Raw genomic sequence first — 22900 nt, 5'->3', positions numbered from 1 at the left:
CATGTTACTACCTTGGCAAGGCCGCTCTGACTGGCACCGCTGAGCTCAAATGTAGCCAGGCCTGACTTATCTCAACCTCACCTCCATCTGCTTTCTAAAGAATCTCCTTTGTCCTCTTCTTTCAGTTGATCTCAATTTGTTTTTAGAGAACATTTTTTAAAAGATTTTTTCTATTTATTCATGAGACACACAGAGAGAGGCAGAGACACAGGCAGAGGGAGAAGCAGACTCCATGCAGGGAGCCGGATGTGGGATTCGATCCTGAGACCCTGGGGTCATGCCCTGGGCTGGGGGCAGGTGCTCAACTCCTGAGCCACCCAGGTGTCCCCTTATTTTTTTTTTAAAAAGGTTTATCCATTTATCTTAGAGAGAGAGAGAGAGAGAGAACGAGCAGGGGGAGGAGCAGAGGGAGGCGGAGAGAGAAGCCCTAGCCGACTCCCTGCTGAGCGCAGAGCCCGTCTCAGGGCTCAATCCCATGACCCCAAGATTACAACCTGTGCTGAAACCAGGAGTTGGCTTCTTTTTGTTTTGTTTTTTTTTTTTTTTAGGAGTTGGCTTCTCAACTGGGTGAGTCACCAGGCGCTGGGAACAGACACGGTTGGGTGGTAAACCCCAGGTGTGAGAAACATTAAATCTTCATTTAAATCACATTAAAGTGAAGATTATTCTCTCACGAGGGTATACGAGACTCTCAGATGAAGAGTGCGTTGCTTTTTAGATGTAAACATTTCACGAGGCCACTATTTGCTCAGAAGCCATCGAGTCGAACGGTCATAAGCCAAGCACTAATATTTTTAAAGGGTAAAATGAGGGGCTTGCCAGGCCACTTCATTCATGGTCTATTACAAAGAAAATATTTGCTCAATTTATTAAGTTTAGGTTTAAGTGAGTTGAATTATTGTGCTTTGAGGGTTTTGCTTAACTAAGACTTGATGGGAAATTTATATTTAATATAACAAATGGGTAAGACGTTTCATCATATGATGATCTCATGGAAACCTATCCTGAGTCCCGGATGACTATAGAACGAGCTCTAAACTCAAGCTCCCCTTCAAAGCCTCCCTGCCTTTGCTCACGTAGTTCCTTCAAGGCCATCTGGCCACTCTTGAACCTCCATGAGGCCCTTAATCGGAACTTATCACCCCTTTCTATGGGTTTCTAGTGTCTGCAATTAGGACTCGAACTGCTGGGCCTGTTGTTGAGATTGGCCTCATGATCTCTGCATTGTGCTGTTCCCGTTGTGCTCTGATAGCATACAATGACTTCAAATATATTTCATCTGTTCTTGTTTTTTTTGAGTGGTTCGGTTGAACTTTGTCTTAGGGGCTCAATACCCCAAAGGCTTATTTCTTCCTTATTTCTCGCTCAGAGTCCAGTGGGGGTGGGAGAAGGCTTCGTTCCTCATCGTGGTTCAGGAACCCAGGCTTCCTACATTCTGGAAGGTCCCTCGTGCCCTAGGACCTTAGAGCTCTCTGGGTCCTCCGCACCTGGCAAAGGAAGGAGGAAGTGAGCGAAGGAACATGCAGGAGATGGTTTTAGGGGGGACCCTGCGTGGAGACAGTGTACACCAGCACTACCCGGATTCCACTGGTGTGTGGGCACCTTTTGCTGGCAGGGAGGCTGGAAGCGGTGGATAGGTCTGTGCCCCGGGTGACAAGAAAATTGTTCTGGTGACTAGGAAGCCTTGCCTCTGCCATGATCTGTTCTCCTCACCAGACGGCGTCTGTTTTATCACACAAAGCAGGACCAGGGACCCTCCCCAAGGGACGCAACCCAAAGCCCCACGTGTCAGTGGGTCCGGTGTGATGTACAGGGATGCGGGATGTACGATCTTGTCACAGCTTCTGACCTCTTACAATGACTTCACTGTTTCTACTGGGCTCAGCCATGCGCCTGCAAAACAGCTTTAAGCTGAGCTCAGGGCCGCGGGACGCGCCACAGGCCGGGCCTCGGGACCCAGCACCTGCTCTGCAACGCCCCCGCCCCCGGAAGGACGGGTCCAGCCGCTGAGACTTGCCCACCGACCCTACAGTCCCTGCGCTGGGTTCGGTGGGATCGAGCTGCTGCTCGCTCTGCAGCCCCGCAGCCCTTCCCTCCGAGGACCAGGGACACGGAAACGTCCCTTGACTTGTCACGGGAAATTCCAGTAAAGTAACAGATTTCATGGGCTTGTGCTGCGTCACTGGGGGATGGAGATGGTGTGCGTGGGACTCGGTGTGCTGGCCTGGACAACACTGCCTTAGCTTTGTGTGTCCCGTGACAGTCACCTGGCGGAATAAACATCTGCGTTGGGAGATGAGGACAATCTGGGGGCACAGGTGGGAACCAGAATTGCCGACTGCTTGGCCCAGTTAGTGCCCCCGGACTGCTCTGCACCGTGGGAGCACACGTGTTACTTGCCTCTGCGTGTGCAGACATGGCGCGAGGCCCGCGGCATCACACCCCTCGGACTGCTCACGTCTTTGTTTCACTCTTTGCAAATGCAGCTTTCGGGGGGGGGTTCTCATTGGGCCCTCTTCTGCTTCTGCTTCCAGTTCCGGGGAGCAATCGACGGTGACATCCATGGAGCGACAGCTCCAGGGGCCCCACGCGGGCGGGCGGCTTTCTGCCACCGAGACACACGGAGCAGGGCTGCGCATGTGGCACGACCCCAGTCCAGCTGAGGAAGCAGCTCAGTTTGGCAGGTTGAGAAACATACTTTTACTAGCAATAGTTGGGAGTGTATTCATTTATTCCTGAGAGACCCAGAGAGAGAGGCAGAGACCCAGGCAGAGGGAGGAGCAGGCTCCGTGCGGGGAGCCCGACGCGGGACGCGATCCTGGGACCCCGAGGTCACGCCCTGAGCCGAGGGCAGACGCTCAAGCTTTTGCTTTCACGCATCGGGAGCCAGGTGCTTCGGAGAGAAGCCCAGCCCATCCTGCTAGGAGGCCGCCTGGGGAGAGAGCTGTAAAAGGAGAGCTCCTGTGGAGGGGAAGTTAGGCTCCTTGTTGACAGGCGGCACCAACTGCCAGACCGGGTGAGGCCGCCTTGGATGGCTCATCCACAGTTGACCCTTCTAGCCGACACCGCACAGCGCAGAGTGGCACCGTCTTGTTGAGCCTGCTTCGATGCCCAAAGAATCCCAGCAACGAAATGTTTGTCACTAATCTGGGGGGTTGTGCAGCCACAGACAAGTGCAAAACTCCAAGGATTGGCCCGGGGAGGGAGTGCCTCCTGCGACACTTACGTGGTGTCCCTATCGCGTAGGCCGCAGGCCTGGGAACACGCGTCCAAGACGGAGCGGTCTCCCTGCCGAGGACCCAAGGGCAGGTTCTCGTTCAAAGCCCGCCCAGTACTGCTACCTGGTTGGGCTTGGCAGCCAGAGGCGCGAGGATGGAAGGATGACTCACCCGTATGGTGGGATCCAGATTCTGAGAAGCGCGTGGATGAGCTGGTGAGGAGGGCTCGGGGAGATCCGAGGCCGCCTCCTACTTACAAGGCCAGACTGGCTTTGCCTGCAGATGGTGCCTAAGATTGAGGCGGCGGCGCTAAATTTGGATAGGATGACTCTCGGGTCTGGTGTCCAGATTCCTGTGCTGTTCTTTGTGGGTCCCTCCCTGTTACTCTAGTCCCTCTGAGTGGGGAGACCCAGCCTGGCTTTTATCAATCCGTTTTCCTGGAGACAAATATTCTGCTTTGAACTCCCACCCGGTGGGCCTGCCCGTGCTGACTGCCCGCATCTCCAAATATCACCTGTTCACACTCTGCCCTGCTTGGCCGTCCCAACTTCTTTTCTCTCCCGGTTAAGGCCACCCCGCTCGCCTGGAATGCCACCTGTTGTCTGCTGACGTCTGTGCCGTGCCATGAGCCATCTGTGTTCGTCCCTTCCTTATCGCTCCCAGAATTCCATTTTTCCTCCTTCAGTTCCTTGCAGGTCATCACAGAGTCGGCTCCGTTCCACTGAAATGTTGTAAGGCTGTATCGACACCACAAAGTCTGATTCTTCCACACAAGAGCCTTCAGAGCTCTGATAACACCCTTCCCAGGACCTTTTTGATCATCTCTTTAGCCTAAACCTTGCCGGCTCCCGCGTTATCAAGGCTACGCACCCACGGATATAAGTTCGCTTCTTGGTATCCCCCCTAAAAGGTAGCTTCCTGAAGTGACTCCCATGCGTCAGCGGAGAACAGAGGACAGGAATCATTTCCTATGAGAAGGGCATTATTGTTTATCGATTACACCTAGACTTATGTTATTATTTTGCATTAGCATTTTTAAAGGCTCTCACCAGGTCTAGACAAAGGTCTTATGGGTTTTAGAGCTTATATAACCTTAGGGACTCTCTTTGTTAAGCAAAAAATTTACAAATATAGTTAGTTTCAGGCCTGTGAGAATGAGGGATCCCGAAGCTTCAGTGTTGTTAGTCTCCTTGTAAATCGGCCTCAAAGTTCCTGTTGGTATCGTCTCACGACATCCCCGGCTTTCTCCCATCAAGGCTGCTCTCTTATCAGGGCTCTTCCCCCCATATCAGTGCCTCTGATTAAGGCCAGCGGGGTGCTCAGCGCACGCAGGATCGGGTGAGTTCACATACGTCAGGGGCTTAGAACAACATCTAGTACGTGGAACATGCAATAGGTGTTAGCGACTACTAGTATTATTTTTAAAAAGATTTTATTTATTTATTCATCAGAGAAGGAGAGGACACAAGCAGGGGGGACACCAGACGGAGGGGGAAGCAGGCCCCTCGCTCAGCAAGGAGACGGAATGGGGCCTTGATCCCCGGACTCTGGGATCATGACCTGGGCCAAACGCAGGTGCTTCGCCGACTGAGCCACCCAGGCCACCCGGCTATTATTACCTTTATTGCTTACCAGCAGATCTTTAGAAAACAGTGTGTCTTCCCGACTTAATTTTCTTTGATGTGCTGGGGTTAATACTTGCCCTGCCCTTTCCCAACGGTTATTGGGAGGATCAAATGATAAGATACGTGAAGGAGCTTTGTCGACTACAAGCACCAGGCCCCTGGAGACTGTAACCGAGCTTCCATGCGACATTGTTAGTTTTAGAAAAGATTATGTTTGGCAAAGAAAAGAGGACTTTGGCCCAGGCAGCGTCATTAAAGCCCTCGCTAAGGGAGGGAGGGAGCAAGAACGAGAGGTGCGCGGCTGGCACACCCTGGAGGCCTGCCCTGCGCCTCCCTCTTGATGGTCAACGTTCAGAAAAGATGAAATCAGTAGAATCTGAGAAAAAGTGGTGTAATTTTATAAAAGAAAAGCAGCAGGGCCCCGGGAGGTATCGTGTGTGTCTTTCACAGCCTTAGGTCTGCAGCATCCTCAGCCTTGTCCTGCTCTGCAATTCGGGCTCCCAGGGTGCTGCCTGGAGGAAGCCTACTCACGCTTTGGGTTCGGCGTGAAAGTCCCTCCTCTGTGGGGTTTCCCCAAACCCCCCAGCCCCTCCCGCAGGAAGAATAAATAGTTCTTTTTTCTTTCTTTTTAAAACATTTTTATGTATTTATTCATGAGACGCAGAGAGAGGCAGAGACCCTGGCCGAGCGAGGGAGGAGCCGGACGCGGACCGGATGCCGGGACCCTGGGTCACGCCCTGGGCCGCGGGAGACGCCCCCCCCCCAGGCCTTCTGCTCCCCGCGGGAAAGCTCTTCCCCGGGCTCCGCGGAAAGGGACCCGCGAGCCCTGTGCCCGCGTCCATGGGCTCAGTGACGGCTTAGGCCTCTCGCAGTCCGAGGAAAGCAGTTTGCAAAGTTGGTGAAACGGGATTTACGGGCGGGGTTCGCGGTCGGGGAGCGCATCCTTGCAGCCGCGGGTGCCCGGCGGCCGGGGCGGCGAATCCCGCGGCAAGTCCCGCCCCTGGGGGCGTGGCCTAAGGGGCGGGACCATAGGGCCGTGGCGCTGTCGAGGGGGGCGTGGCCAGAGGGCCGTGCGCGGCCGGAGGGGGCGTGACCATAGGGGCGTGGCGCTGTCGAGGGGGCGTGGCCAGAGGGCCGTGGCTCGACCCGAGGGGCGTGGCCGGGGCGTGGCGCGGCCGGAGGGGCGTGGCCACAGGGGGCACGGCGCGGCCGGAGGGGGGTGGCCGGGGCGTGGCCGGGGCGTGGCGCGGCCGCGGGGGTTTCCGCGCTGGGGGCGCGTCCGGGGGCGCAGGCGGGGCTTCCGCCGCGAGGGGCGGGGCGGGCGCCGGGGCTCTGACGGCCGGAGCCAGGGAATTTCAATTTGAAACGCGGCGGCGGAGGAGGCGGCGCGGCGGCCCCGAGGCTGCGGCTGGAGCGGGAGCGGCCCCGCGGGAGCGAGCCCCGGCGGCGCGGAGCGCGGTGAGGCGGCTCGCGGGGCTGCGGGGCTGCGGGGCTGCGGGCGGGGGCCGGGGGTCGGAGTCCTGGGGGCGCCGCGGGGCTGGGGGGGCTGGGGGGGTCGGGGGTCCCGGGGTCCGGGGGTCCGGGCGGAGCGGCTGGTCCCCGCGGAGCGCGGGCCGCCCGGAGTGTCCCCGAGGCCGCGGCCGGGGCGCTGAGCCGGGCAGGAAGCGGCGGCGGGACGGCGTCCCCGGGGGAGGGCGGCGGCCCCGGGACTGCTGCCTCCCGCCCCGAGGCCCGGGTCCCGGGTCCCCCGCCCGCCTCTCCCTCCCCGGGGTCGGGGCCACGTCGGGGCGGCGCCGGGAGGGGCGGGGGCGCCGGTGAGCCGCGCGGGCCCCGAGGTGCTGGGGTTCGGGGCGGCGCGTCCCGGGCCCGCGGGGAGGCCGGCGGAGGAATCCCGCTGCATCCCGGGCGCCGGCCGCGGGCCCGAGCGGATCCCGGAGCGGAGCTCGGCGCGGAGCTCGGCGCGGGGGTGAGGGGCGGCGGGGGGGGTGCGGCTGGGGCCCGCCGCGCGCGTGGGCGGTGCCGGGGCTGGGCGAGGGGCCCCACGCGCGCCGTCCCGCCGCCCCACGCGCGCCGCGTCCCGCCCCGTCCCTCCCCGCCCCCCGCGCGCCCTGTTGCGGTCCCGGAGGTCGCGGGCGGCCCCCAGCGCCCGGGTCTCTGCGCCCACTGCCGGTCCGCCCGCGGGGCCGCTGCGGGGGGCGGGGGGCGGGTGCGGGGTCCGGGGATGCGAGTGCGGGGTGCAGGGTGCGGGGTCCGGGGGTGCAAGTGCACGGTGCGGGGTGCGGAGTCCGGGGGTGCAAATGCAGGGTGCGGGGTGCGAGGTTCGGGGATGTGCGGTCCGAGGTCTGGGGGTGCGAGTGCGCGGTGCAGGGTCCGGGGGTACGAGTGCGGGGTGCAGAGTGCGCGGTGCAGGGTCCGGGGGTGCAAGTGCACGGTGCGGGGTGCAGGGTGCAGGGTGCGCGGTCCGAGGTCCGGGGGTGCAGAGTACGCGGTGCAGGGTCCGGGGGTGCCGGGTGGGGTCCGGGGGCTCCGCTCCTTGGCGGCCAGGGTTGCGGGGAGGCTAGAGGAGCTGCCGCCCAGACCGGTTACTCTGCAGCACGGCCTCCGGGGCCTCCCGCTAATTTGCGGATCCTTCCATCCACCCGTTCCTCGTCGCTTCCACCGCGGCCGCTGCTTCTAAGACGGAGGGAAGGTGAACAGATCGGAGCAGTAAATGTACTTTTTTTTTTTTTTTTTGAATCCCGTCCTTTCCTGTTTCTTGAACTTCTTACCTCCAAAATGTCTTTTGCATGTCGTCGTGCCAGCAGTCTTGTTCTTTTTACTGTTATGTAAGTTTTTTCATATTTTTAATGACTCCAAGAGGCTTCCCTTTATTCGTCCATATTCTTCAGCCCCCCCCCCCCCAAGGTTTTCTTCTCCCACCGGAACGCATTATTTCTGTGTCCTCCGTCTATAATAAATACTGTGAGAATTCGCAGTGTAGTTTGGCTTTCTATCTCATTTCACTTTGGGTTTAGCACTTGAGGGAAACTGAGTCAGCTTTTTGGCCGCAGGGGCGGGGATGTAGGACTCCCAGGTCCTGAGCAGGTTCCCTGGGAGACCAGGGCGCTGCCCCTGTCCCGGTGCTGCGGGCAGTCTTGGGGTGTGACCCGGGCCACCCAGCTTCCTCCATCCACGGACACAGTTTGCAAAGAGCGAAGGCAGTGTCACCTGTCAACGGTGGCCAGTCCTGTAATTCAGATTGAGAACCACCTCAAACCTCAGATGTCTCCTCTTTGGAGCTTGTGGGAACAATGGGGTGGATTTAGGGCGCCTCTGGTCTTAGCCTGCCTTCCCCACTCCCTGGGCAGACTTCCCGCTGGTAGTGGTCTTGTGTGCAGGAGGACTGCCAAGAACCAGAGGCTGCTTACGTGCACTGATCCGAGGGGACAGTTTCTTTCCTTTCAAAACACACTTCCTTAAGAAAGCCCAAGTCCTAAGCGGTTGCTCATCTTTCACCTCCAGCCCAAGTAGTTAGAGCACCTGTGCAGAGACACTGCGGAGGAAACAGGTGGGTGAGTTGAGCTCTCCACTCGGAATATCTTGGTATCTAACTTGGGTGGGGATTGCTTAAAGTGATTAAAAGTAATACCAAAGTTACAATTTTAGTGAAATCATTGCTAACTTATGTAAAAAAAATTTAACTGTTACGGAATATTTCAACTGGGTATGTATTATTAGATTGGGTAGGAATGCAGCTGGTATTTACGTTAAAATCAGAAATTTAATTCCAAGTAGGAAGAAGCAGATTTTCAGATTTAGGGGATGGACCCGAAAGGAGGCCCACCAAAAAATAACCGCAAACGTAAAACAAGGAAATTCAGGGAATTCTTACTGTATTTGGAGAGCTGGCTTTGAGGACAGTTACGTATGTGCCCGTGTTGGTGGCTCTTGGGCCGGTGATCACTTCCAGTGTACCCTGTGCTGCTCTGAGTTGGTGAGCCGGCCGCGTCCTTTCCTTCCTAACGTAGCGTTCCTGTGGTTTACCCTTTCCAAATTACCGGTTCCAAAGAATCGAGTTTAGAAGACCTATCCAGTCACCAGATTTTAAAAATAGATTTTTAAAAATCATAACCATGTCCATGTGTACTACCCAGCCATTTGCTTTCAACTAAAAATACTTGCAAAGATGACAAAGCAGTCCTCAACCAAAATATTTATTGGTAAAATTACTCTGTAATTAGTAATATTGTATAGTTATGTTTAACATCAGGTTTTGCTCTGAATCACCAATCTCATATTACTGTGGCCAGAGAACTACAAGGGGTTTTATCTTTGCCGTTTTATTTAGGAATGTGGGGTTTGTATTTTATTTAGTAGAATGCTAAATATTTTTGAAGATTTGACTTTGTTTCTGTTTCCACAGGAAGCTATGGGCATTTGTCTTTGTTTTTTGAACCAAAGTAGTCTTTTCGAAAGCTGTGTGTGGACTTTTTGGGAGCGTATGCTTTGCTCATATTTTTATAAGACAATATAGTAGTTTGTGCGGATATCGCGGAGAGTCAAAATTTGCATTTCTAAAATCTCTGGTTTTTACTTGGAGAAAACAAAGGAAATGTGCCTACCTCCCCCGCCCCACCTTTATTTAGAAACATTTCCAGTGGCCCTGTTTGCTTTTTCAGATTCAGAATTACTGTACTAACCCCCGGGTACCCCCAGGTGCCCCCCAGGTACCCTTACAGAGTTAAAAGCTGGACGTCAGGGTTTCTGCTGGCTTTGGCCCTGAGTCCCTGCACGTTCATAGAATCCTCAAGGGTTGCCCTTTCCACTCAGCGAATGGACGCGCAGCCCTTGCCCTCCGCCCTGACACCCAGACATTTGCAGACTCCTCGGGGGTCGGAGTTCATAGAAGATTTGTACAGGAACCCCCCCAGATTCCAGACAGAGCATCCTGTGGGAATGCCATGCTTCGGCCCGAAGCAGCCCCCTAATCGGGGGGGGGGGGCATCGCTGGTGTGCCCCCCCCCCCCCAAGTCTCAGATGGGGTCGTGGCCTCTTGGGAGCTGCAGGAGCCTGGCCTCAGGTGCAAGTAGTAGAGTCGTGGGGCGATTATAGGGAAGGCAGAAAGGGGAGCGGGCGGTCGTCCTCATAGCTAGAGGTAGCTGGCGGTGGTGACCAGTGCTTTTTAACGGTTTTCTGTAAAGTGCGTGTGTGCATTCTGTATGAGAGCAAATGTATTTACGTGGATGTGGATGTATATTTGGCATGTGAAGTGATCTAGAACATCGTGCTTAACTCATTTGACAAATCTATTCATTGAACCTTTATAGAATATATTAGGGGTGCTTTTTGTGAAGATTCTTTGAAAGTTGGAGTTGGCGTAGAACCTAGTGGTAGTTCATGTAGCTGCGTCACGTAGGCCATATGGGTCATGTAGGCCACATGTCATACAGGGGATTTGCTTTTCTTGCTGGTGGATTTTGTTTCCTCTCGCTTTGTGGTTGGATTGACATCCCTGTGGGTTTCTTAGAGATGTGTTTTTCATGTCTAGAAGGATAGATACTTGATGTATCATTTTTCTCAATACTCAGTGTTTGGGATAGTATTTGTTTTAATGAGAATTTCAGTGGTTTTCTCAATTTTTCATTAAAGTTTTTTTTTTTTTTTTTTTTTACTTAGCACAAGTTGGGTGAAGGGGCAGGGGGAGAGTTGAGCAAGGAGCCCGCCCTGGGCTCGATCCCAGGACCCCAAGATCACGACCTGAGCTGAAGGCAGATGTTTAGCTGACAGCCACCCAGGCATACCTCAGTTTTCTCATTTTTAAAGTGATGTCACTTACCGTTTGGATAAGGACAGTACTACGTTATATACTGCTTCTGGATTTTTTCCCCCTAAAGATCGAAATTGGGCTAACTTCATATTCTCAATTACTTTTAAAATGGAATTATAATTTCATTTCATGGATACTGCCCTGGGTATTAGTATCTTTTCAAATTAGCATATTAGAGCCATGAAGGTCTACATGTCTGTAGGTTGCCTCCTAAATTATCTTTATAGTAATTGGAATATGTGTGAGGAATAAGAATGCTCTTTTTATTCGCTCTGAGAAATACCTTCAGTAAGGTTTTGTTTCAGGTAGCCAAGTTAACATTTTGCACATGTGACTAACTTCAGGGTCATGGGGACGGTTTCCGTACTTTCTAGGTTAAGAAGGAGAGGGTGTGGAAAGGGCTCCACGGTGATTTGTCTGCCCCTCCGTATGATTTTGTCTAGACCAGGTAGGGAGGGTCATTGTATCTAAACTAAAGCTTTATGAAACTGAAAAGCCAGTTTCCTCTTGCTTTGCTCTTTTTATGGCCTGTGAACCTCTTTGAAAGGAATTGCCAGATACAAAAAGACTGATGAATGGTACCTTTTGATTGCCTTATTCCAAGATGACTGTGGACTGTGATTTTTTTTTAAAAAAGGATTTTATGTATTTATTTTACAAGACAGCATGAGCAGGGAGAGGGGCAAAGGCAGAGGCACAGAGAGAGTCTCAGGCACAGTCCACACTGAGCATGGAGCCTGATGCAGGGCTCGATTGCATGACCCAGAGATCATGGCCTGAGCTGGAACCAAGAGTCGGACACCTGACCGACTGAGCCCCCCAGGAGCCCCAGGAAAATTGTGATTTTGGAAATTTTTCATATAGGTCTGATTACCACCTATCACCTTTTGTAAGCCCTGAGTTCAAGTTTCTAGACCTCCTGTTGAGCTGGAACTAACACCATGATAACAAGTGTGCTGAGTTTAATCATATTTTTGAGTTTCTACCAGTATAAACACACATCCCACTATCTCAAAGACATTAAATTAAAACGTAATTTGCACTTTGCCATAATTCCTAGGTTCTTTTTCTTTTTGTCCAGACAGGCTACACCTTTAGATTCATTCACCTAGAGGACCAGAAAGGAGCATGGAGATTATTTAGTGTAGACATGCTTGAAATAGAGCGGGATGAGTGAGAAAGTACTGCCCAGTGTGGTTTGTGAACTGGCTGAGACTTTATTTATTTATTATTTTTAAAATATTTTATTTATTTATTCATGAGAGACACACAGAGAGGCAGAAACATAGGCAGAGGGGGAAGCAGGCTCCATGCAGGGAGCTCCTGGGACCCCGGGATCACGCCCCAAGCCAAAGGCAGACGCTCAACCACCGAGCCACCCGGGTGTCCCAGGCTGAGACTTTAATAAAGTGTGTGCTTGTGTGCACGTGTGCACATGTGTGCGTGTGTCTGAGTATTGGAGAGAGATTTTTGGGAGCAGTGTTTTGGAAAGTATTTTGGGAAACAGAAGATCAAAAACTGTTTTAGTTCAGTTCTTATTTTTGAGGCTAGGAAACCTCCATCCTGCTGGACTGGTTTACTTCTGGGGCTCCTGTGCAGCTGTATTCTGGGAATTCCCTTTGCCTTTCTTTCTGGGCTCCCAGGTTACTGGGCTCTCTGTCTCTTTCTTAACTCTTACTTTAACTATATCCTCCAGCAATTTCCAAGAAAGTGCTAATGGAAGGTGAATTTTTTGAAAACTTGCATGCATGTCTTGAAGCAGCTTTTTTCCACTCTTAAATGCGTTTTTTTTTTTTTTTTTCCCCAAGTAGGCTCCATGCCCACTGTGGGGCTTGAACTCATGACCCTGAGATCAAGAGTTGCATGCACTACTGACTGAGCCAGCCAGGCACCCCTGAAATGCCTTTTTGTGCTCTTACGGTGAATGCTTTTATAGTTTGGCTGGGTATAGAATTCCAACTTAGTGACTGCTTATTCTTTTGACTTTTTCAGGCATGATTCTGTTGTGATCTGGCTTGCCAGTGCTGGTGGGCAGGAGCCCTGCAACTCTAATGTTTGCCTCTGTGGGTGTGGCTGGTTTGCTCTTCTTAAGAGTTTTTAGGATTTTCTCTTTGAACTTGGTGTTTTGAAATTTCATGATGGTGTGCCTTGGGTATGGGAGGTTTTTCACTCATTGTGCTGAGCTCAGTGGGCTCTTCCAGGTTGGAAACTCGTGTCTGCCTGAAATCTTCCTCTATAATTTCTCCCTCTGTGTTCTCTGGTGTTTCTGAAACTTCTGTTATTTGGATTAAATTTTCTAGATTGACTCTCCAATTTTATTAGTGTTTTTTTTTTTTCCCTCTCATACCATCCCTTTATTTTTTTTTGTTTGGTTTTTGCTTTCTTCTAACCTCTCTGCTGAATTTTTTTGTTTTCCTGTTTTCAACGCTGCTCCATGGTCACTGAATTTTCTTTCTGGTAATGTCCTTGGTTTTTCCATGTGTGTAGTGTCTCCAATCTTACTCTACTTATGGCCCTTTGCACTTGCTTCCCCTCTGGAATGCTCTTCCAGCAGATACCTGCATAGCTTACTCCCTTAACTCCTTCAGATCTTTGTTTCCCATGATCATTTATTTGAAACTACAACCCTGCTTGCACACCTAAAACCCTAGTATGCCTTCAATCTTTCTTTCTTTTCTTTTCTCTTTTCTTTCCTTTTCCTTTTCTCTCTTTCTTTCTTTTCTTTCATAGTATGTATTATTATCACCTCAGTGTAAACTGCAAGAAGGCAAATATTTTTGTCTATTTTGCACTTGGTGAATACATGTTGCCCGAGTAGTAGGGCCTCCTTGTTTTCTGTGTTCCCCCCACATCTGCCCTCTGTGTCTGGATTCCCTCAGCCTGGAGACTTCCTTCAACTGCTCTAGAGAATGAACCTCTTGTCTTTTGGCTGCAAAGTTCAGAGAGAGGGAGGGAGAAGGAAGAGTTTCAGGAGTGCTCCATGTGCTGTTTTCAGCTCTGTCTCTCCCCTCGCACTCTGTGGCCTCTGGAACCTCTACTTCCTAGGCTCCTGGGGCCTCTCCCAGGGCTCAGTTTGCTTCTTGGAGGCCTCCACCAGAACAGGGATTCAGCTTTGGCTTCCTCTGCTTTGCTAAGTCAGTTACTTTGTACATCTGTTTTCCATCTTCTAAAATTCTGTTGATATATCTCATCTGCTGGCCTGTCCCCTCCTTTTTTTTTTTTGTCCCTCCCCTTTAAAAATTTTTTTCCTTACTGTCATTTTGGTGTGGTTTTGGGAGGGAGCAGAAATTAACTCATGTTCAGTCCACTGATTTAGGGTTTTGAATTGATAAAAATAAAATCCCCAAGATTACTGTGGTAGTCACAGTTTGGTAAGGACTGCAGCCATAGTAAAATGGTCCTTTTTTTTTTTATGCCAGATACTGAGTTGAACTTTATATATGTATTTTTATATATATAAAAATATTATGTATATATAATATCATGTATATAACATATGTATATATCATAGATATGTGTATATATACATGTGAAGAGAGAGAGAAAGTCAGGTGATTGAGCCAACATCTAGGGTGGGTGGGAGTTGACGACTGATATGTCTGAACGGAAAGGTGCTGCTTCCTAGGAAGACTTCGGCAAATGTATTATTTTTTTTCTTGTGATAGTTTCATGGATTAGTTCAGTACAGATGTTTATAAATCTTACAATACATACTTGAATTAGATTTAAAAATACACAGTAAAAGTTTGGTGACTATGTTTCAGAAATGGCAACCTTATTTTAGAGCGTCCTGAATACCTTCATTTATCTTCAGATTGATATGTGATTTGCATACACATATATTAAATATTCTTTGAATATTGATTCCGTGATTAGAGGAAACTCTGAACTCCTGTGGATTGTGTTAAATACCTTTAGGGTAAAAAATTTGGTTACTAGGGCATGAATAGGGAATGGGAATTACACTCGTGAAGATATACATACTAGGGATTTTTTGTGTATGGAGTTTAGGGCAACAGAAATGGGGTTCTGATAAGGTATTGGCTGTGAGGTCCGAGGAAGCTCCCAAAGACCCAAAGACTCATATGTGCGTGTGGTTAGTGTAGGTTAAACTCTTTGGTGGGTTTTACAGATTTATAAATTCAAATACTCTGTTCCTTATTGTAGAAGATGTTGCAGGCAGTAGACCAGGATATATTTTCCGAAAGTGTGGTGTGTGTTAAAATGAGTTAAGGTGGTACACAGATGAATCTTTCTCTCTTACTGGTTAAATATACATGTCAGTGTACATCAGAAAAATAGACAAGTGCCTCAAACCTATGATTTCATTGGTATTAACATAGTATAAGGCTAAAATGAAGTAGGTATTTTTGTAACTTGATTTAAAGGTTAAATATAAAGTAAAAAATACAGTGACAGTGTTTGGATTTGGCAAAAAATATAAAGTTGTTCTGTGAGTGAAGTTTGAGAAATGGTGCATATGTTCAAAATATCATTTTTTTTGTTGAAATTTTTATTTATTCATGAGAGACACAGAGAGAGGCAGAGACACAAGCAGAGGGAGAAGCAGGCTCCATGCAGGGAGCCCGATGTGGGACTTGATCCTGGGGCCCTGGGATCACACTCTGAGCCAAAGGCAGATGCTGAACCGCTGAGCCACCCAGGCGTACCCAAAATATCATTTTCTATCAAGGTCATTAATAGATTTTTTTCTTTCTCCTAGTAGATAACAGCATAAAAACCGTTATGTGGTGATTGCAGCTTAGACTTCTCATGGTTTTCTTTTCTATTAAATATGGTTTTAATTTGCAAAGTTTCGTTTTAATCTTTTCAAAGTAAATCACTTTTCTCATTTGATTCTTAAAATACATTTCATACCGTGTGTCCGACAGATAAAAGCGGGTCAGGAAGAGGTTAAACTTACCAGTCATTCGGTTTCCTAAGGGAGCGTCAGGCACAGCCAAGGCCTGCTTGTGTCCAGTTGTCCCCTCTGCTCTGTGCTTCTCTGCTGCTGATGGAGTTGCCAATTGAATTTTTCTTGGAGAACACAGGAAGCCTGCCAAGTTCTGTAGCTAGAGATCTGTCCTGTAGCTCTCATCTATTTGTATCTTGAGCCCTGAAGGTAGACAAAGCTGGGTCTTCCAAAAATAGTTCAATAAATGTGTCAACGTTTTGAGATACTGTTGAAAAAACAAGGAAGTAGAAGTCCTATGGGATTATTAGGAAATGGTGCCAAATGCCTTCACTAGGATTTGAAAAGCTAGTGTGGCAGGGTCATCTGCTAGACGGCGGTGCACATTCAGCCTTCATTCTGGGAGCCCACTTGCACCATGATAATCTTTCCCTTTTCCCCAGTATGCTCTGTTTAATTGCTCTTGGACTCTGGTAGGAAAGCTGCTAAGTGAACACCTCCCTTGAAAAGTTTTCTTTAATCCACTTCTCTTAAAGGGAGAAAGGAAAACTCATTTTTCTTAATAAAATGAATACAAATTGTGTATGGGAAAGGTTAAAATGTCAAGAAATGAGTTGGGTCTGTCTACTGACAGAGGAATCAAGAGTTTATCCATAAGCTTGTAACTGTTTTTGGATCTCAGCCATTAAAATCAACATCAGTAAATCCTGTGTCTTAATTTCTGTAATGCCAAGATTGTCTGTTTTAAGTTATACACGTATGAGAATATGAATACATTTGTCCCTCTCCCTCCCCCACCTGCAGCAGGAAAATAAAGGTATGTTGCAGATATTCTTAACTTTGCAGCTCCCCGGCGAGGAGCCGTAGATGTGGGCAGCATGTGTCGTGCAGATGTGCCTCTAGCTTTTCTCCTAGCTGGGGCCAGTTCACTTTCGTCCCCGTGCCGCAAGTTTAAATGGAAAGACTCGAGGGTAGATTTTAGAGCATTTTATGGATCTGTGATCTCTGTGTTGCTTGCTCTGTGCAGCCCACACGATAGCAGTGAGAGATAACGTGGCCTTTTTTCCGGGACTTTTTTTGTTGTTGTTGGAGTTTTTTAAAGTCATGTTTTTAATGCATCTATTTATTGAAACGCTTTTTGGCAGAAGGAATATACCATCGTTAGTTACAGAAGAGTGTCTCTCTTTTTAAACTTTTTATTACGGGAAGTTGAAGATACATTCAGATGTAGAGAGAACACTCGTGTAGTGAACCCCGGGTACCCTCACCCAGCTTTGATAATTACCAGGACATAGCAGTCGTGTCTCATCAACACTTCCCTTCCACTCCTGACACTACCCTCCTCCGAGGATGATTATGAAGCAAATTCTAGACATCATATAATTTCATTTGTATATAGATATTTCCTCCTGCCCCTTCTTTTTGGCACGTGCATTCTAGTCTCCAAAATAAAATTGATGTCCATTACTGCTTGTGTAGAGTCACAGAGATGAGTTCATTTGCGACTTAGGTCATGTTTTTGGAATAAATTTCTGACTGTGGTTTTGATCAGAGAAAGTTTCTTTTTTTTTTTTTTTTCTTTTATTTATTATTTATGATAGTCACAGAGAGAGAGAGAGAGGCAGAGACATAGGCAGAGGGAGAAGCAGGCTCCAAGCACCGGGAGCCCGACGTGGGATTTGATCCCGGGTCTCCAGGATCGCGCCCTGGGCCAAAGGCAGGCGCCAAACCGCTGCGCCACCCAGGGATCCCGCTCAGAGAAAGTTTCATCTAAACGTAGCTTGTGGACATAGGAAATGCTCTAGCCAGTGCTAAAAAAAAACCTAATACTTTCTAAACCAAATCAGAGCTGATCTTCAGAGTCTAGTATATTTTCAAGGTACTGTTGCTGTTCTGTATGTTTTTTTTTCCCATTGCTCCTACATTTACTTTAATGACTTTAAAGACTTTAATGATTTCCGATTTTCCTTTTTTCTCCTTTCTTCCCTCCCACACTCCCTTTCTCTCTTTCATTCTTCTTTTGCTTAGCATGGTTTTGTTGGCAATATGTTGGAAGTAGACCAAGCGAAACATTTTTTTTCAGCTGACTGGATTTTAATGGGACTACACAGTTACTGTAAAATCAGATCAACCTGCCATGTGTATGGTCTGTCTGGCTTTATAGAGGGGAAAGTGCATGCTTCAAACATTGGTCATATGTTAGTTTATAAATCAAAAAGTTGGCATTATAGCTGAAGCTGACAATCACTTAGTAGTTGAAATGTGTTTCCCAATTAATAAAGGCAGAATTTTTTGAAAAGATTTTATTTTATTTGAGGGAGAGAGACACAGAAATAGCAACAGAGAGCACAAGTGGTGGGGGGAGCAGGAGAAGCAGGCTCCCCGCTGAGCAAGGAGCCTGATGTGGGGCTTGATCCCAGGACCCCGGAGCTGAGGAGACACCTAACTGACGGAGCCACCCAGGTGCCCCTAAAGGCAGGATTTTTATGTGAGAGGTAGTTTATTTTAAATTTTACTTTTATTTATTTATTAAATTTCGTTCATTCATTCATTCATTCATTCATTCATTTTTAGAGAGAGAAAGAGTGCATGAGCAAGGAGAGGCAGAGGGGGAGAGAGAGTCTTAAGCAGGCTCCATGCCCAGCACGGAGCCCAACGAGTGGCTCGATTTCATGACCCTGAGATCATGACCTGAGCCAAGATCAAGATAATGGACGGAGCCACGCAGGCACTCCTGATTTTTACTTTATTTATTTATTTATTTAATTTATGATAGTCACAGAGAGAGAGAGAGAGAGAGAGAGAGAGAGAGAGAGAGAGAGAGAGGCAGAGGCAGAGACACAGGCAGAGGGAGAAGCAGGCTCCATGCACCGGGAGCCCGATGTAGGACTCGATCCCGGGTCTCCAGGATTGCGCCCTGGGCCAAAGGCAGGCACTAAACCGCTGTGCCACCCAGGGATCCCTGATTCTTACTTTAAATTAAAATATAGTTTAGTATGTTTTCTTTGGGAGGTCATTATATACTGAATTATTTTAATCTGTGCTTTATTGAATCATAGTGTATTTTCTTTGTAAAGGTATCACATGGTGAATTAGAAAGTATTGGTAATAACGGGTCACATTCATCGAGTACTTCGTCTGTGTCCAGTACTGTTCTGTTGCTTAGTTTGTTCGTTGTCCCCTTGCAGTAACCCTGCGAGGTAGGTACTGTCCTGGGTTACCTGTCGGAAGAGTGAGGGGCAGTTTCATTCAGAAGTTGGACGGCAGTTGGGGGGGTTCCAGGCCCGGTCCCTCGCTGGGAAGCTGGGCAGGAGGGGGGCGAGCGCAGATCTGGGCAGGGGTGGCTGCCGCCTGCCTTGCTCTCCGTCGCCGCTTTATAAGTGGGACGTCGCGTCCATCTGCAGCGTGAAAGGTCGCAGAGTGGCTGCCCAGGTTGGAGGTTCCAGGTGCCGCTGACCATTGGGAGTTTTGCCTCGTGCCGTCAGGGGTGTCGGAGCTCCGCTGTCCCTGAGCTGTCCCCAGGAGACAGGCTTGGGGGAGTTTGTCCCGGGTCCTTGGGGATGGGAATTTTAAGCAACCAGGTACCTGATAGTTTATCTCCCTTCCTTTTTTCCTGAAAGGAGCGGAGGGTGGAAAGGATATTGTTGCAGCCCCAAATCCCGCTTCAACCAGTTGCTGGGTGTGACACTGGGGAAATAAGGGTGCTTCCTGTGTCCTTCTCTTAAATGGGTCAGGCGCCCTGAATTAAGTCCGGATCCGTATACGGTGTCTGGCTGGGCCCTTGGGCCCTGCGGAGGGTCGCTCCCAGGGCCCTTGTGTAGAGGAGCGACACAGACAGGCTTGGGCAGAACATTGGCTAAAGCTTTCATGGTATCCCCATGGCAGTTTTGGGAGTATGCTGTTCATTTGTGGGAACTCTGTGGTGGTGATTATTACTGAAATTTTAATCTTGGTCATCTAAGATATTTCTTGCCAGTGATTTTTATTATGACCAACGGGGACTGCTGACAGGATGGATGGACAGACGCCAGGGACGCTCGTAGGGAAGCCTAGCAAGCTGATGCGGCTTGTCTCGATGGCTACAAAACCGGTTGAAATAGGATTAAATTTTTTTGAAATGAAAGTTAAGTCTGCTGAATTATAAGCTCCTTGAAAGAGTTCTAGGACACAGCAGTGTTGGCCTTCTTTCCAGAGTGAAGATGTATTAAGAGGTAGTAGATGGCTCCGTATTCCCCAGCAAAGAGCGCGTTCACTTGCGCCCCAGCAGTACCCTGAAGTTCCTCTCACCGGGTAACGATGGCCCCGGGGTCAAGTCTGTGGAGTACTGTCCCCTCCTGTTTTATTTTTGACCATCTTGAAATTCCCCCCTGACCCCTTGCAGTGCTTCTGTTCTACTCCTCCTCTTCTCTGAAGACTTCCTTTCCTCTGACTATCAGCTTTTCCCTGTTGCCTGCGGTTCTGTCCTTAGCTCTGAGATTTTCTTTTTTGCATCATGACAGTGATAGAGATGCCAGTCAGCGAGGCACTAACTTGACTTCACACCTCACAAATGGACGGTGACCTGTTGGAAAACCCTTTTTCCCAGGCGTAAACCAGATCTGGAGAAAGGGAGTTTCCTTTTTGGGAGAAGAGGAACTTTTTGACAGTTGGTGTGGGCAGAGAATGGAGTGACTTTCCCAGGGTTTGGAGGACCTCTGCCAGAGGCTGGTAATTGTCTGTTGGGAGGTGGGAGGATGATTCACTGCGTGGGAGGTGGGACTTTGGGGCCACCACGTGTTAAGATTTTATGATTCTCATTTTGTGACTTGCTGAAATTTTAAGGTGATTAAAGTGATTTCAAGATGAGAAGTACTAATTCTAAATATATTTGTTAATATGCTACTTTAGGTACAAAATGTCTCACTGTTCTATTTTAGATATTAAAATTTTTAGAAGTTAATTTGAAAAATTCGTAAGCTAACTTTGTTATTTCCTTTTTAATTTTTTTTAAATGAAGCAGCTTTATTTGGAAAGTTTTAAATATGTAGCAAATTGAATAGTACGATGATCCTCCCCATGAAGGGTCATCACCTAACTTTAACAGCGATCAGCTGGTAGCCAGCCTTTATCTACATCCCTGTTCACTTCACCCTGACAGGATTATTTTGAAGCAAATCCTAGGCATCTTTTTGTTTCATCTACTTATATTCAAAATATCTTTTTTTTTAAACTTTTTATTGTAAGTAATCTCTATACCCAACATGGGGTCGAGCTCATGACTCCAAGGTCAGGCGTCGCATACTCCTCTAACTGAGCCAGCAAGGTACCCCTCAATAGATATTTCTAAAAGCTAAGATTCTTGAAAAAAAATTACAATACTATTATTACACATAAACAAATTAATAGTTAATCTTTAGTATCATCAAATATTCACTCTGTTCAGTTTCCAATTTGTTTCTGTTTTCTTTCAGGTTTTTTGGAATACGATTCAAATTAGGTGCACATATTGTGGAGTAGTGATTCTCTTTATAGGTTCTGTCTCTCTTTTATATTTCCTTGTAGGGGATCCCTGGGTGGCGCAGCGGTTTAGTGCCTGCCTTTGGCCCAGGGCGCGATCCTGGAGACCCGGGATCGAATCCCACGTTGGGCTCCCGGTGCATGGAGCCTGCTTCTCCCTCTGCCTGTGTCTCTGCCTCTCTCTCTCTCTCTCTCTGTGACTATCATAAATAAATAAAAATTAAAAAAAAAAACCAAAACTATATATTTCCTTGTAATTTATTTTTTTGAAGAAATTGGATTGTCTTTTATCATTCCTACAATTTTTATTTTGCTAATTTTATCCGTGTGGCATAGTTTTAACCTGCCTCTGTTTTGTAAATTGATGGTTTCATAGACGCTTTTTATCAGCTTTAGGTTCAGTTAAAAAATTTTTTTTGCTGTGAATATTTCTTTGGTTATTTCTTAAAACCACTCAAAGAGTATACTAAGACTAATTGTAAAGGCGATTGGATTTCTTACTTAGTTCTTCATTTTCTCAAGTCATTCTAAGCCAAATTTCCCATAAAAACAGATGGAACTACTTAGGAATTTGGGAAGATTATTATCCTCTGCAAACACCACATCCAAATACAAATTACACAAGAGTTTCTAGTCTAGCTTCCTTTCCAAAAAAGAACGGGAAAGAGCAGATGCCTCAGTAATTTCTACAGACCACAAATCAGGTTTTCAGTTAAAGTGAGACATTTTACAGTAAAATCAGTCTGGATTTTTCTAGCACAATGTGGAAACATTTCGGTTTTGCTAGTTAGATTTCCCACCCAGTAAGCGAGTACTGCTGGTGCTAGTGCCCGCCCCCGCCTCCCCCCCCCCCCCCCCCCCCCCCCCCCCCCCCCCCCCGGCCCCTGGGGGCTGCAGATAGAGGGTCAGGGTGGGTGGGAAGATGGCAGGTCAGCAAGCAACCAGGAGGTGTGGAAAATCAAGTCAGTGTGTTCTGTGGTGATCACTTTTTATCATGACCAACTTCAGATGAGCAAGGTGAGAAGATCTGTAACATCCACCGAGTGCCCCCACCTGCTTTCCCCGTCGTGTTTAGTCCACCTCCTAAGGGGTGGGTCCGGGTTCTGCCCCATCCAGCTCGCCCATCCCTGTCTTCCCTGGCCGGGAGGCCTGCGGCACAGGCCAGGCACACTTTTCCTTTCTCTTGTCAGTGTTGGTAAATCTTTTGCTAGATCTTCTCTTACTTTAGTTGGTATTTGTTATGTTAGGTAGTAGGTGAAGAAGACGCTTTGGTTACGTGAAGGTGCTTTGCTTACACTTCATTCTGTGCTTTCTTTTTAAAAATTTTTTATAATGGAACCTATATGATAAACATAGAATAATGAATCTCCATGAACCCATCTTGTAGCTAATTATTACCATGGTCAGTTTGGTGTCATCTAAGGGCCACCAACGCCTGTCTCCCTACCCTGTACCTTACTGGATGGTATTAGTTTTATTTTTAAATTGCTTTTTATTTATTTAATAAATAAAGAGAATGTGCATGCACACATGAGCAGGGGTGGAGAGTGGGGAGTGGGGGGCAGAAGGGGAGGGCTCCATCCCAGGACCCTGAGACTGTGACCTGAGCCCGAGGCAGAGGCTTAGCTGACTGAGCCACCCAGGTGCCCCTTGCTGGATGGTTTTAGAGCAAGTCCTTGTAAATAGTTTTTTTTTTTTTTTGTAAATAGTTTTTTATATGTCTGTAGTAGATACGCATTTATAAAAAAACAAAACCACAAATCCATTGTCAGGTCTAGAAGTTTAATATTTCCTTAATAGCAAATATTTGTGAGTGTTCATATGTTCATTTGTTTCATAAATA

At 48.4% G+C, this 22900-nt stretch overlaps 2 protein-coding genes across 2 annotated transcripts in view; one reads left to right on the top strand and one right to left on the bottom strand.

The window, feature by feature from the left end:
• Positions 1 to 5689: 5689 nt before the first annotated feature.
• Positions 5690 to 22900, bottom strand: part of LOC119870193 (basic proline-rich protein-like) — a 30878-nt gene continuing 13667 nt past the window's right edge. Inside the window, exon 2 of the mRNA XM_038525501.1 lies at positions 5690 to 7516. Within this exon, the coding sequence (XP_038381429.1) occupies positions 5690 to 7516 (1827 nt within the window). The remainder of the gene's footprint in view (positions 7517 to 22900) is intronic.
• Positions 6240 to 22900, top strand: part of EPB41L2 (erythrocyte membrane protein band 4.1 like 2) — a 193055-nt gene continuing 176394 nt past the window's right edge. Inside the window, exon 1 of the mRNA XM_038526777.1 lies at positions 6240 to 6301. The gene's annotated coding sequence lies outside the window, so the exon portion shown is untranslated. The remainder of the gene's footprint in view (positions 6302 to 22900) is intronic.

The sequence above is a fragment of the Canis lupus genome, chromosome 1 (assembly GCF_011100685.1).
Source record: "Canis lupus familiaris isolate Mischka breed German Shepherd chromosome 1, alternate assembly UU_Cfam_GSD_1.0, whole genome shotgun sequence".
NCBI classification, from domain to species: Eukaryota; Metazoa; Chordata; class Mammalia; order Carnivora; family Canidae; genus Canis; species Canis lupus.
This window is presented reverse-complemented; position numbering and strand designations above follow the sequence as displayed.